The following is a 15252-nucleotide window of genomic DNA, read 5'->3' as shown; positions in this document are numbered from 1 at the left end:
GTGAATAAGATCTTCTAACGTCTTCAAACAAGCCCAGTGAAGGCGAGGTGTGTGTGTGTGTGTGTGTGTGTGTGTGTTTGTATGTGTGTGGGTGTGTGTGTGTGGGGGGGGGGGGGGGGCTGTGGGTCAGTCAACTGAGGTTTGGTCAGTAGGATGTGGTGACGATCGGGTTGGTCTCCCCACTTTGCCAGTTTGTGAGGGCGGTGTGCCAGTCTGTGGTCTACACAGGCCATCAGCGGGCATCAGAAGAGACTGGTGAGGGTGGTCTGGGAGGGCTGGCGGCACTCGTGCACATCTAAGCCCCCGGGCACAGAGGTCAGGACGGAGGTGACGGTGGGCATGGTGGGGTTGGTGAGGTCCGTCAGGGTGGGGGCGTGCTGGACGGGGCTCATGGACCCGTTGGAGAGCTCCGAGACGGGTCCAGAGGGGTGCCGCCCTGCAGCACCGAGCCGTCGGAACCTTTGTCCACGCCGGTGTTTTCCTGTCGTAGCAGGTTCCGTCGGAATTTAGCCCGCGCGGTTTCTGGAACCAGACCTAGGAGAGGGGGGGGGGGGGGGGACATGTGTTACTGTAACTGCTGAAAAGAGGGGGGGTGAGGGAAAGAGAACAAGTGAGAGAGGGAGAGATATGTAAGGGAGGATCGGGAAAAAGAGAGGAAGAGAGAGGGGGAGAGAAAGGGGGAGAGAGAAAGAGAGAGAAAACAAGAGATGTGGGAGGGATAGGGAGAGAGAGGGAGTGAGAAAACAAGAGATGTGGGAGGGATGAGGAGAGAGAGGGATAGAGGAGAGAGCACAATGGGAATTTTTGATATTGAATGACAAACAAGGCAAGAGAAGAGGATTCATCAAAGCAAAATGACTGCTTTGTTTGCGGGAGCAGTAATTAGAGTTGGGAGATTTTCAACACATTTGGTGTTCTCAAACCCTTTTTAATGTAGGTTTTTGTTTCTCCGCCGTCTCCGAGATAATTTGCTGTCGTGTTTGCGGGAATCAAGAATTAGTCAGAGTTTTTCCCTCCTTCTCCTGCATCCGTTTGAATGTGACATGTTAACCCTTTCATTGCCGTGCTGGAGGGAAAGCTGCTTCTGAACACTGTTTTCATAGAGATATGCTCACCATCTGAGACCTTCATGCTTGCAATTATTTTTTAATGGTGTGTTGCAAACAGATATTCCTTTAAAAATATTTGTCAATTAAGAATTTCTGTCGTATTTGTTGTGAAAAAAGAGTTCACTATTGTGAAGATACAACGGCATTCAGAAAGACAATTGTCAGTAAGTGTATTATTTGTAATTATTCTCTAAAGCTACTGAAAGCAGTGGTGCAAACATCATGAAAGGTGTTTTTTTTCTCTATTTCTGAGCTTCAGGAGGAAACCCAGCCTTGCTTTGGCACGCGATTCAGCACCACAATTTAAAGGAAGGTTGTCTCTCGCTGCATACTCTTATCAGCAATACCCATCCCAACGACTGAACCCCGCCGTAGAAGCTGAAGCGATCTAACTGGACCCAGCCAACAGCAACGAAGGGCGTCAAATTTGATCCAGTCTAACTGGACCCAGCCGGTCGAAACATAGGGCAATCTAACTGGGCCGAGTAGGAACTTAGGGCAATCTAACTGGACCGAGTAGGGAACTTAGGGGCATCTAACTGGGCCGAGTAGGAATTAGTGCATGTAACTGACCGAGTAGGAACTTAGGCATCTAACTGGACCGAGCAAAGGAACTTAGGGCATCTAACAGGACCGAGTAGGAACTTAGGGCATCTAACTGGACCGAGCAGGAACTTAGGCATCTAACAGGACCGAGTAGGAACTTAGGGCATCTAACTGGACCGAGTAGGAACTTAGGGCATCTAACTGGACCGAGCAGGAACTTAGGGCATCTAACTGGACCCGAGCAGGAAACTTAGGGCATCTTAACAGGACCGAGTAGGAACTTAGGGCATCTAACTGGACCGAGTTGGTAGAGAACTGGAGGGGGGGGGTAGGCGCCTAACTGCAGAATGTAGTAAACGAGTGCACCTCACCTGTAGAACCCGTTTGGTGAGGCCCGTCTTCTGGGCCAGCTGCTTGAGGTTCCTTGGCGTCTGGGTTGTGGTTGATGGCGAAGTAGGACTTCATGGTGCGGAGCTGGTGGTGCTTGAAGGAGTCCCTCATGCGTTTGGACTTCGCGCCCCGAGCTGTATGGGAGTCGCGGTCCATGGGTCCCCGTCATTTCTCGTTACAAGCTCAGGGCTGTGACACACACACACAAACAGAGGCAAGCACACACACCACAACACACACACTGTAATACTGTAAATATTATTGCCATAATAATTTACATTTGAATGTGTGTTGTGTGTGTGTGTGTGTGTGTGTGTGTGTGTGTGTGTGTGTGTGTGTGTGTGTGTGTGTGTGTGTGTTTTACAGAGGGAGAGTTAATTGAGCGTGTGTATGTAAGTCCAGACCCGTGGTCAGATTAAGAGTACAGATGAATCCCATGCCCAAGACCAGGGGTGGGGCCCATGCAAAGGTCTGTGATGAAACTGTGTGTTTGGAGAGGGGAGCTGTATGTGTGTGTGCAAGTGGAACAGGTGTTGTGTGTGTGTGTGTGTGTGTGTGTTTGTGTGTGTGTGTGTGTGAGTGTGCAAGTGGATCAGGTGTTGTGTGTGTATCGCCGTGTGCAAATGGTCAGTCACCGATCTGGACCCGGGGTAGGCTGCGGGGGTGGGGGGGCCAATGCCTGATGTGGGTGACTGCGCATTTGTGTGTGTGCGCATTTGTAATTTCAAGAAGTTATGCAGACTTTAAAATTCATGGAGTAAGTAAAGGGTCTTGCAGAGCACAGACAAACGCACACACACATACATGTGCATTCAAACATACATAAACACACACACACACACACACACATGCATGCAAACATACATAAACACACACACTGAGAGACGCACTCAGTCACACACATGTGCTCACACACACACGTGTTCACACACACACGCCCAGACTACAGAGAGCCCGTAGCTCGTGTAACCCTGTGCTGTCCTATGCCCTGCTGGGTGCCGCCATCCATATTCAGACGCTGCAGTAATGAGGAGCACAACACTCATGAATACTGAGCTGAAAAACAGAGAAAGGCACGAGACAGCAGTGGGGCTGGGCTCGGGCACGCCGTCTAATTATTCACATTATGAGCCTTCTAGCTGCCGACTCGGACGGATCCGGCCAGAACCTGGCCCCAATCTGGTCCGGAGCTGCTCTCTCTAACCCCCCTCTCTCTCTCTCTCAGTCTCTCTTTTTTTCTTCTCTCTCTATTAGTCTCTCTTTTTCTATCTCTCCATCTCTCTCTCTCTCTCTGACCCCACAGCAGATACATAAATAATGGGCCAAAGCGAAGCCGGAGCTGCTCAGAAACGAAGCTCTGTTTGTCTGCTCTGCAAAATCTCTTTCTGTAAACATAGTGTGGGGGAAATGCTAATCTTCAAATCTCCATGGATTTCAGAAAAAAAAAACACAAAAAACAACAGCACCAACAGAAACAAGAGAGAAAGAAAGAAAAAGAAAGAAAAACATGGGCACTTGTTCTGCATTATTCTAAAATAGACCAGAGTTCCTGTCTCTCACTTTACAACAGTTTACAACAGTTTACATCAGTTTACCGTTAGTGGTCTTCTGATATCTGATATGTCGCTATAGTGACGGCCAGCCTAGAGAGGAGAGGGTGGAGGAAGGAGGGGCTCACACTCAGACAGGGGGAAGGGGCGTTGGTGTGGACGCTAATCTGGGACTCTTGTCTCTCTGCTTGGCCAAACTTCGCTTGGCTGTAGTGAATAAGATCTTCTACGTCTTCAAACAAGCCCAGTGAAGGCGAGGTGTGTGTGTGTGTGTGTGTGTGTGTGTGTGTTTGTATGTGTGTGGGTGTGTGTGTGTGGGGGGGGGGGGGCTGTGGTCAGTCAACTGAGGTTTGGTCAGTAGGATGTGGTGACGATCGGGTTGGTCTCCCCACTTTGCCAGTTTGTGAGGGCGGTGTGCCAGTCTGTGGTCTACACAGGGCATCAGCGGGCATCAGAAGAGACTGGTGAGGGTGGTCTGGGAGGGGCTGCGGCACTCGTGCACATCTAAGCCCCCGGGCACAGAGGTCAGGACGGAGGTGACGGTGGGCATGGTGGGGTTGGTGAGGTCCGTCAGGGTGGTGGGCGTGCTGGACGGGCTCATGGACCCGTTGGAGAGCTCCGAGACGGGTCCAGAGGGGGTGCCGCCCTGCAGCACCGAGCCGTCGGAACCTTTGTCCACGCCTGTTTCCTGTCGTAGCAGGTTCCGTCGGAATTTAGCCCGCGCGTTCTGGAACCAGACCTATGAGAGGGGGGGGGGGGACATGTGTTACTGTAACTGCTGAAAAGAGGGGGGGTGAGGGGAAAGAGAACAAGTGAGAGAGGGAGAGATATGTAAGGGAGGATCGGGAAAAAGAGAGGAAGAGAGAGGGGGAGAGAAAGGGGGAGAGAGAAAGAGAGAGAAAACAAGAGATGTGGGAGGGATAGGGAGAGAGAGGGAGTGAGAAAACAAGAGATGTGGGAGGGATGAGGAGAGAGAGGGATAGAGGAGAGAGCACAATGGGAATTTTTGATATTGAATGACAAACAGGGCCTGAGAAGAGGATTCATCAAAGCAAAATGACTGCTTTGTTTTGCGGGAGCAGTAATTAGAGTTGGGAGATTTTCAACACATTTGGTGTTCTCAAACCCTTTTTAATGTAGGTTTTTGTTCTCCGCAGTCTCCGAGATAATTTGCTGTCGTGTTTGCGGGAATCAAGAATTAGTCAGAGTTTTTCCCTCCTTCTCCTGCATCCGTTTGATGTGACATGTTAACCCTTTCATTGCCGTGCTGGAGGGAAAGCTGCTTCTGAACACTGTTTTCATAGAGATATGCTCACCATCTGAGACCTTCATGCTTGCAATTATTTTTAATGGTGTGTTGCAAACAGATATTCCTTTAAAAATATTTGTCAAATTAAGAATTTCTGTCGTATTTGTTGTGAAAAAAGAGTTCACTATTGTGAAGATACAACGGCATTCAGAAAAGACAATTGTCAGTATGTGTATTATTTGTAATTATTCTCTAAAGCTACTGAAAGCAGTGGTGCAAACATCATGAAAGGTGTTTTTTTCTCTATTTCTGAGCTTCAGGAGGAAACCCAGCCTTGCTTTGCACCGATTCAGCACCACAATTTAAAGGAAGGTTGTCTCTCGCTGCATACTCTTATCAGCAAGTACCATCCCAACGACTGAACCCGGCCGGTAGAAGCTGAAGCGATCTAACTGGACCCAGCCAACAGCAACGAAGGGCGTCAAATTTGATCCAGTCTAACTGGACCCAGCCGGTCGAAACATAGGGCATCTAACTGGGCCGAGTAGGAACTTAGGGCATCTAACTGGACCGAGTAGGAACTTAGGGCATCTAACTGGGCCGAGTAGGAACTTAGTGCATTTAACTGGACCGAGTAGGAACTTAGGGCATCTAACTGGACCGAGCAGGAACTTAGGGCATCTAACTGGACCGAGCAGGAACTTAGGGCATCTAACTGGACCGAGTAGGAACTTAGGGCATCTAACTGGACCGAGTTGGTAGAAACTGGAGGGGGGGGGGGCGTCTAACTGCAGAATGTAGTAAACGAGTGCACCTCACCTGTAGAACCCGTTTGGTGAGGCCCGTCTTCTGGGCCAGCTGCTTGAGGTCCTTGGCGTCTGGGTTGTGGTTGATGGCGAAGTAGGACTTCATGGTGCGGAGCTGGTGGTGCTTGAAGGAGGTCCTCATGCGTTTGGACTTCGCGCCCGAGCTGTACTGGGAGTCGCGGTCCATGGGGTCCCCGTCATTCTCGTTACAGCTCAGGGCTGTGACACACACACACAAACAGACACACACACTCAATTAGGTTGCAGTTTCTAAAAAAAGGTAGGATATGTCTTTTCTTTTGATACTGTGAATACTTATTTCGTTTTTTACTTTGTGAAAGTACATTGCATAGATAGTACGACTAGATCTGTATCTCTTAACCAATTAAACATCTCAAAGTAATACAACAACACAAGAGAATTTGTGAGGCACTGCATTATGAAGTATGTTTTACACTGCATCATATACAGTACATGCCTGATACACCTAACTACAAAACCCACAATCACCAAAGAGACTCCAGAGAACTGGCGTGGGATGACAGTAAATTACGGAGCCGTGAGGGTATCCTGGTCCTGATTGACAGCTGTATCGTAACTAAATTCACTGTGCCTGTGGACTGAGATTTCAAACCGCCCTCAACCTCACGGTGAGATTTCAAACCGCCCTTAACCTCACGGTGAGATTTCAAACCGCCCTCAGAGCCACACACACACACACACACTCACTGATTAACCACATGACAAATGGCCGCTGATGTGACATCAGTTCCAGTGAGAGTGAGGAGCTCCTGGAGTGAGGAGGCGCGACACAAGTTAAAGGCCAAGGCCATGCCTCTCTGAGCGCCTTTCCATCTGTTTATACACACACACACACACACACACACACGCGCGCACACACACACACACACACACACACACGCACACACACACACACGCACACACACACACACACACACACACACACACACACACACACACACACACACCCTAGTGGACGGAGCTGTGCTGCAGTTGACTTAGAAGACCGAAGCTTCTTGTTGCCATGACAGGAAACAAAAATAAAAAATGGGCATTCATCATCATACCTTTGCTTCTTTTAAGAAGAGGCAACATGCAATCCCCCTATGCATGATGTGTTACAGTTGTTCTCTTGTGTTTCAAAACTACTTATAAAATATTGGACTGAAAACATTTCAGTTAATGTTAACCCCTGTCCTATCACGCAACTGATTTAAATACTTGCTCTTGCTGCTGACTCTGGACCAGATTTGCATCAGAACTGGTTTAATTTTGAACTGGGTTTGGGCCAGAACTGGATTACATCTGAATTGGATCTGGTGCAGAATGTCAAATCAGGGCCAGGTGCATTTCAGAGACTAACATTAACACAGGATCCTAGCAAATCCTGATCTTATCACCAAGAATTGTAATTTACTTGTGCAAGATACATGGGAGTAATAAATTGTTAAACAACAAATATGCCTAAATAGATGAATACATTAAAAATCTCGTGTTTCGTAACCTATTAACTGAATTAAGATCGCAGGCGGAAATGTGGTGGTCTAGTTTCCAAGAAACTGCAGGATATGCACTCGCCTCCCTACAATTATTGGCAGACGATTAAGTGTTGCTAGACGCATAACAGTTCTGATATGATGTTTTCTGTCACAACAGCAAATATTACTCATTGAAAATTTGTCAGAGCAACACTTCACATAATTAACCTTTAAAAGCTTACAACCGGAGACATGTGGAACAAATGTTTTCTCACACAGACAGTTGTCTAGATCATACACAGCACGACAGGAGTAAATTCACGTACCTATATCGCTCATCTATTTTATTCTATAATGAACACTGAAGCGCTGCGATTGCGCTCAAGCCCGCATAGGTTTCAATAATCCATTTAGCTGGCAATCAGTCGTTTCTAAGATAATAACACAATGAATTTCATCACTATTTATTCTGTTTGAAAAAATACAATAATTTAAATGAAATTTCGATATTCCGTTTTCATGTTTCCAAGTTCATGAATCTGTCTGTCTAAACTGCGCTGTTGTCCGTTTTCTAACCTGAGGGGGGCGCTAGTGATCCTAAACGAGCCTATTCTTGACTAAATACTGGCAAACCAACATTTCAACAACTTTCTGTTGACTTCACTCGCTGTCGGTGGTGAGCTCCCTTGATTCAGTCTTCACGAAGACTTTCGACACACTTTAAGCGCCGAATACAGAGTTCATATTCATGAATAGAGGACCACCATGGTTGTGATAAAAGAAACGTTTAAGAAATTCGTTTTAAAAAAATCTATTGTCATGAAATATGCCATACAGATTGTGCCAATACAATGTTTCGAGCACTTTAAAGCGAGTAAGACATATTAGAAATTATTGCAGAATTATTTTGCATGTGAATTGCAAGATTCAACGGTCTGACAAAAAAAATGCACAATTGTACCTGTATAATTCGGATGCCTTTTGGTGGGAGACATATTCTAGTCTCTCTCAATGGGTGTTCACTATTGCTGATGGTCTTGCTTTCATTTTCACATCTATATGTGAAAGTGCTTATTGAAAAGACCTTCTGAAAATAGCCTCGGCCGCATGTACTGAGAGTGTATATGGATAATACAAAGCGATCTATCATGTCGAGTAGGGCTTTCAGTCCAGGAGTAAAAGGCTTGCAGAAACGTATTTTTATTACGTTGTAATTACACTATGTAGACCACTTCATACTTTATATTAATCGCAAATGATCCACAAAAAAGGAAGGAACATACGTTGTCTGCAACATTTTAGGGCGCTTTAAAAAGGGCAAATTGTTGTGTGTATTACATCAATACGGGCGATCCTAGTGTTTTGTGGAGTTCTTGGCAAACGTGGAAAAAAATGTTAACTCCTCTGTAACAGCTCTCTCTCTTTAAATCTCTCTCTGACTCACTCTGTCCCTCTCTCTTTCGTCTTTCTAATCGTTTGGAGGTCCTGGCTTGCATCTGAGACATTTTCCACTTGTCAGGCTCTGTAAGCATCCAGCATTCTCCTGCTTGACCCTCCGTGATCACTGGGGCCTAATGGCCCGGGCAGGGCCGGGGCAGTCCTTTACGCTGCGAGACAACTCTTCGTGTCCCCCCAGCGCCCAGCTCAAGTGTACAGCAGCTCTTTCAACTCAGCCAACACTTGGGCACTTTTCATACCACTTCTGACAAAAACTAAACAACTGCAACTTTGGTGACACGGTGCTGAACAACGTGTGTGGACCAACCAGGGCTAAAGCCTTTATGTCGGTCAAATTTGTCTGAGATTTTTTATTTTAAAATTGTGTTGTTTGACAAATACAAACAACCACAATTGTGTTGTTTGGGAAATACAACACAACACACACGTTTAGCCTGTCAACTGAACAGTGCTTAAGAAAAGAGTTCAGTATGACCAAATTAAAACTGTTTAACCCCAAAATGATTGGAATTACCGTCAACAAAAAACGTGGCTTTTCAATAACAAGTTCATATCTCATATGAAAGGATGTATGGCATTTTCATTCAGAACCACACGGAAGTGTTTTTTAAACCAAGCTGAAGAACATTTCGCTACCATTGTTAAACTTATAGCCCACATATTCGATAGAATATGAACCTCAATTGGTGCAATTTCAATAATGTTATTTCTTATCGACATATATATGTAAGATAACACTCGCTAAATTTCTATACCTACGCAGAGAAACGTGAAAAATCTAATTCATAATAAAAGGTTGATCATAAAAGAATGACAAAAGAATACATTTTAACTAGTCACCCCGATCACGTGAACTTAAAAACACTGCACGCAACCTCCACCCTCCCTTTAATATCTACGTGCAGAATGTATTTAACTCGATGCTATGCATCCCCATTACGGCCCTAACGGGTGTAGTTTCCCAACAATGGACTTTTATTAATAATAATAATCCCTAAACTCTTATTTTACACCCCTTGCAGGGATTGCAATCGCCCCTATCGCTTTACGCATGACTTCGTAGAAATACAGGCACATTCATCTAAACCTAGTTTAAGGAATTTACACTGGGATGACAGGGTGTCCAGAGCTTAGTTGCCAATCCTTCTTATGAACTGAAATGGGTGTGTGTGTGTGTGTGTGTGTGTGTGTGTATGTGACAGAGAGAGAGAGAGACACATACACTTCTACTTCAAATCATAACCGCCATGAGACAGCTACGAAAGAAGTTGAGGTTTAAAAAAAAAATACAAATGAACAGCGTGTGTCGACATAGAGATACCATGCCTGCTCTAAACTGTCAGAGGGCGTGTGCTGATCAAAATCGTGAGGTTGGGTAAAAAAAAGAGCCCTACCTGCATTGTAGGCAGCTAAGTCTGCTCCCGGCCCGGGACTTTTCCTCTTCCTGGGCCGGCCTTTCTGCACCGTGCTGACCCCGTTATAGTAAGACAGTCCCAGCGGGCCAGCCGTGCCCAGTCCTTTAGCAGACGCTACATCCGAGTGATTGAAACGATCTGGATAGTCCCCTTGGATCAGGTTTTCAAAATGGAGCCGGCAGTACACCAAACTGTCCTTCATGCCGAAGTGGTCCCCCGTCGTGAGCATTTTGTTGCAGGTCGTACAGGTGAAGCAGTTCAGGTGGTAGACCAGGTCTCGCGCCCTCATCACCATCTCCGACGCCGAAATGCCCAGGTGACATCGCGCGCACCTCTGCACTGAAAACCTCCTGCAGAAAAAGACGTGTTTCGTTAGTAGTGCCGTTCACCCCATAGAAGAAATATATTTTTAAATGAAAAAGTTTTTTTAACCTCTACGAGAGAATTGCAGTCTTAAATCGAACGAACATAATTTCCCCTTAAGTTATGTCTCTCCATTAAACATGTAAGCCACATAGCTAATACAACAGCTAGGCATCAAGTCATTGACACAGTATACTGTTGACCATAGATGCATCAGTATTTTGATAACATTAACGCAATCCAATGTTACTCATTTAGAACGAAGCTACACGAAGAGTACATATAAACAGAATTATAAGAGACGTGAGGCTGTTTTAGTTAATTCAAGTAATTATGCTTAAAATGAGCTGTCTAATTGATAATGGGCACTCGTCTCCATTAATTACACCATACTTACAACTGCTCGTATAATTTCACGGAGTGGTTTTTAAAAAGACTCTCTCACCAAAATTAGCACCATCATTATTTAATTACCATATTATGGACTCAAACCCACTTTACAATGCTGAACTGGTATCACAAATAAACGCCTTAATTTGCATTCAAGCCCATGTGTTATTAGAGTGGCTCGAGTAGGCTACATCACACACCAAACGCCACTGTCACCGAGCAGCCAACGCGTTCAAAGTTTGGGCTTTCCCCACACAAGCACTGTACTGCGATGACATTTTGCCTTAATTAAAACAAACCGCATGACAAATATTCATTATTTAGTTTTTTCAAACATCTGTCTGATAAACTATCAAAACCGCACGGTAGAACTTCTACCAAATGGACTGTGTATTTGAGCTTTCATTAAATGGCAGAGGTACTGAACACATTCAAATCTTTATGTTTTAACACCTTAACGTCTGACGCGTTAACTTTTAGTTTTCATGATACCTGTAATAGTCCTCTTTGCAGTAGATGCTGCCGTCCTTGCTGAAGCAGGTTAGCTCGGACTCCAGGTTGAGTTTGCACTCGCAGCACTTCAGACAGCGCATATGCCACTGCTTGTCCACGGCCAGCAGGTAGTAGCGGTCCGAGATCCGCCCTCCGCAGCCGGCGCACAGGGCCACCCTGTCCCCGCTGATGGACGGCATGATCTGGAGAGGTGCAGACACAACACACGGGCTTACCAACCCAAAGCAGTACGATGAAGCCAAGGGTGAGACAGGAACAGGACCATATTTCATCACCATTCCCTCTTTTCTGGTAGATTTAGACTAATTGACGACAGCCCTGATAAGACAAGATTGGACTAGCCGGTAGTTAAGGTTCGCCGTGGCTTCTGTGTGTGTGTGTGTGTGTGAGTGTTTACCGGAGTGAGTTAAACCGAGTCAGCTACAACTAGATGGGAGGGGCATCATTTCAATACAAAATCTTTGGTCCCAAAAAGTCAATTAATTTGATATTATACCTTCTATAATCTACGATATCACACATTAAACAATTACACAAGTATACAGTCAAAACAAGAGTTGCCATTACATTATTTGACTGTAAATTATATGGATATTATATATTAGCAATAGACAACAATTTCTAATCAACATAAGACGTAGATTCCCATATTACAGAGGAACAACTTTCTTCTTACGGTAATTATTATAAAAGGGCTCGCATTCGCCATAATCGCCAAAGGCCTGTTACACCCTGATGAGTCAGTGACACAATTATTATTAAATAGCAAGGATGTCTCAATTTATATTATAATATGAAAACCTCATAGGAAATAAAATCATAAAAAAATTAGACATAGAACATGAATAGATCTATGGGAAAGCGCTTCCCTGCATGAGGGACACACACACACACACACACACCAAACCATACACGCACGTACACACAGCACACTGACAAACACAGACGCACACACAGAAAACTACCAGTTACCATAGGTAGTTTTAGAGTACCGTCAGTCAGAACAACTCTTACTTTCATAACGAATTCATACTTTAGATGACCATAAAGTAATAGAAAGAATAGTCAATCAAGTGTATTACAGTTTAAACCATATTCATTCTTCAACAAGGCCTTAAAGCTTTGTTAGTGTTTGCAAGTCTCACAAAGAGACAGACTTTCATCAATGTAGACTGGGCTATTAACTGAAATGTGTACCATAATTCCATAATAATGAATAATACCTAAATCTAAATATAGCCTTATATTTTGTTGATATGAAAACTATTACATACCTCTTATCATTTAAAGCCTTAAACTGACTGAAAGTTAAATACATGAATAACTGCGTACTTGCATTTAATATCATATAATTGCATATATGTATTGTTTTACACCGCATTAATCCATCACATCAAGCCAGCAAATAAATACAGTTTATTCCAAATACGGAGCGATTTCTAATGTAAGTGGTACCATTTGTCTTTGTAGCACAAAATGATATGCTTTTTTGTTGTTCATTTTTTCTGTTAATGGATCAGTCGTCTCACTCACTACAGCAAGAGCCTAAGGGAGGTTAGTAGGTTTCTCTTACCGTTTCTGTCTCCCCCATGTCTATGGCTGAGCTGATAGCCGACGAGTCGCCTTTGCTTCTGCGCTCCATCTCCTCCATGACACCGTGCATCTCGCCTCCGGGGAGGCCGTGGAAAAGCATCGTTGCCGCCGATGAGAGCAAATTACACGTGCTTCCCTCTGATCTGCAAGCCAAGATTTCCGTAAGACGCAAACCCAGCCCCATGAATCGGAAGTTCAAATTACCTTTTTTTTAAGGGGAAAAAAAATGGGGCAAGTTTAGATTGCTATTTCGGGGGCGTAGTACTACCAGACAAGTCTTGAGTTTAATTCTTTATTTGTTTTTAAAAATGACGAAATCCTCGAAAGAATGAATCGGTGCACCCTACAAATCTGATCAGTTACAAAAACGCCTACAAAAGGACTGTGAGATTCCACGATAGGCTTCACACGTACCAGCAAAGCACGCATTTGATACTGCGCCTCTCTTTTTCTTCCCGTGTATTTTCGGTTTGGGCGTTTTGGGAATTCATTTGTCAGTCAATTAATACTGAAGTTCACACAAATGCCACTTCCCCCTGAAAGTTATCAATCGGACAAGTTGCTCGGCTACTGCAATGAGACAGGAGGAGGACTCAGTTCCAAATACATTACATTAAAAAATAATCCAGCATGTGTGTGGGAGCGAATGAGGAAGGAAAGGACGTCTCAATTGAAGAAAAGGCGTGTGTCTTCATGTTTCTGCCATATCCTCAGCATCTTAGTGGCACCGGAAGAAATACAATTAAAAAATAGAAACGCTTATACTATTGCACGTTGCTCTGGATGCAAAGGCGTAGCAACTGATGGAATTTCATCAAATATAACAATGGCTTGCTGCCACCTGGTAAAACCGATGTCCTTTCTCTCTCTTTAAGTTTATCACGAAGAAGTGCTGTAGCCGTTCAAAGCAGTTTTGTTCCCCTTTTGTTGACTTGGTTGCAAGAGACTGCCTGAGAAAATGAGTTGGTTGTACACTGAGTTTGTGTTATTCCAGTCGGGAGTGTGTGGCAGCCTGCCCGTTGCATCCCTGTTCTAGCGTCTCCAAACCCTGCACACCCTGCTACGTACAGTCCGCGCCTTTTCTATCGGGAACCTTACGTCACGTCCCAGAGCTGATGTTCATTGGTTGTGTGAAGTCGTCAAACTCTTGATATCCGTCTAACATTGTGGTTGTGGGGATTTCGAGCTTGTTCAGCCAGCAGCAGCCAGGCCACCCGGCCCTACGCAGGGTTGTGAAGGCTTCGCCATAGAGTATATCCCAAGACCAGCAGAAAGAAAATCATGAGCGTTAGAGGAAGACCAGCCAACAGGTTCATAATGGTGATGACTGTCGTCTTACTAAGACAAATAAATGTGAATGTGTGTTTGTGCGTATTAGAGTGTGTGTTTGAGAGAGATTTCTTTTTTTGAGATGTGTCAGTGGCTGATTTCTCCAGCGCTCCGTCTTCTTGGGAAATCAATACAAATGTTATTAATATCGCGAATCAGTCCAGCCTTCATTTCCCCAAAGCACAATGAAAATGACATCTTGTGATGTGCTACCTGATTCGGTTTAGCCAACTTCTTTGAAACCATCTGCTACCTTCTCGGCAAGTTGCTTTGCCTCAGAATATTTCAAGAGCCCTACACTCATCGCACACACTCACTCTCACACACACACACATACACACACAAAGGCACGTAGGCTACACACAAGGGACTATGCGCCAACAATAGAATCTGATTGTGCTTTCAATGTCAGAGAATCACCAGTGTGTCATGCGTCAGCACCAATACCTAATTACTAATTGAGCAAGGTAAAAAAAAAACAGTACCGTCCCAATGTAACTCATAGGACATCACAGGATCCTTAACATATGTTTAAATTGCAGAATAGTCTTATGGGAAACTGTGTTTGTTTCCATTTCAATATTTATTTGAAATTGTATTCCTCTGAAATTGTATCGAATGTGGGTTTACTGCAGGTGCGAAAGATGTGGTCCGCTGTAGACATAGTCAGTTAAAAGATATAATTTAACTTGCCCATAATTACATGTCGAACAACTCACCACCAATAATATTTGAAAGTAATAAAAATACGATTATTATTATTTTACACATTTAATCTATTTGAGCAATATAAACTCTTCTTTTTTGACTCGTACACATACTAGTAGCTGACCCTATTTCAGTTGTTTCTCATTTAAATATATGTATACAAATTAAACCGTAAAGCAGCGCCGCTTCCATGAAAGGTGACTTTTCTGATGAATATTTTATTGGTAAAATAACATTTGCATACACCCTTTAAAACACCAGGTAACACTGTGGAATAATCGCCCAATAATAAAATAAATCCCGTTTTTGCTCAGATCGCATGTAATGTATGATA

At 44.4% G+C, this 15252-nt stretch overlaps 1 protein-coding gene and 1 pseudogene across 1 annotated transcript; both read right to left on the bottom strand.

The window, feature by feature from the left end:
• Positions 1–242: 242 nt before the first annotated feature.
• LOC116220944 lies at positions 243–2201 on the bottom strand (annotated as a pseudogene).
• Positions 2202–2932: 731 nt separating this feature from the next.
• On the bottom strand, positions 2933–14555 carry lhx2b (LIM homeobox 2b). Its single transcript, XM_012817779.3, has 5 exons — positions 12862–14555; positions 11268–11470; positions 10002–10372; positions 5664–5869; positions 2933–4334 (listed from the first exon to the last, which is right to left on the bottom strand). Exons 1-5 carry the CDS (start codon positions 13063–13065, stop codon positions 4047–4049), a joined length of 1272 nt encoding a protein of 423 aa, XP_012673233.2. The 5' UTR covers positions 13066–14555; the 3' UTR covers positions 2933–4046.
• Between the last annotated feature and the right edge of the window lie 697 nt (positions 14556–15252).

This window comes from Clupea harengus, chromosome 7 (genome assembly GCF_900700415.2).
Source record: "Clupea harengus chromosome 7, Ch_v2.0.2, whole genome shotgun sequence".
Classification (NCBI taxonomy): Eukaryota; Metazoa; Chordata; class Actinopteri; order Clupeiformes; family Clupeidae; genus Clupea; species Clupea harengus.
Note: the sequence above shows the minus strand (reverse complement) of the source record. Positions and strands in the feature narration are given on the sequence as shown.

Coding starts and splice junctions, on each gene's coding strand:
- lhx2b (XM_012817779.3), bottom strand. CDS start 13,065: ATGGGGCTGGGTTTGCGTCTTACGGAAATCTTGGCTTGCAGATCAGAG. Junction 5,870..10,001: donor CTTAGCTGCCTACAATGCAG/GTAGGGCTCTTT, acceptor TGTGTGTCACAG/CCCTGAGCTGTAACGAGAAT. Junction 4,335..5,663: donor TCACCAAACGGGTTCTACAG/GTGAGGTGCACT, acceptor CCCCTCTCATAG/GTCTGGTTCCAGAACGCGCG.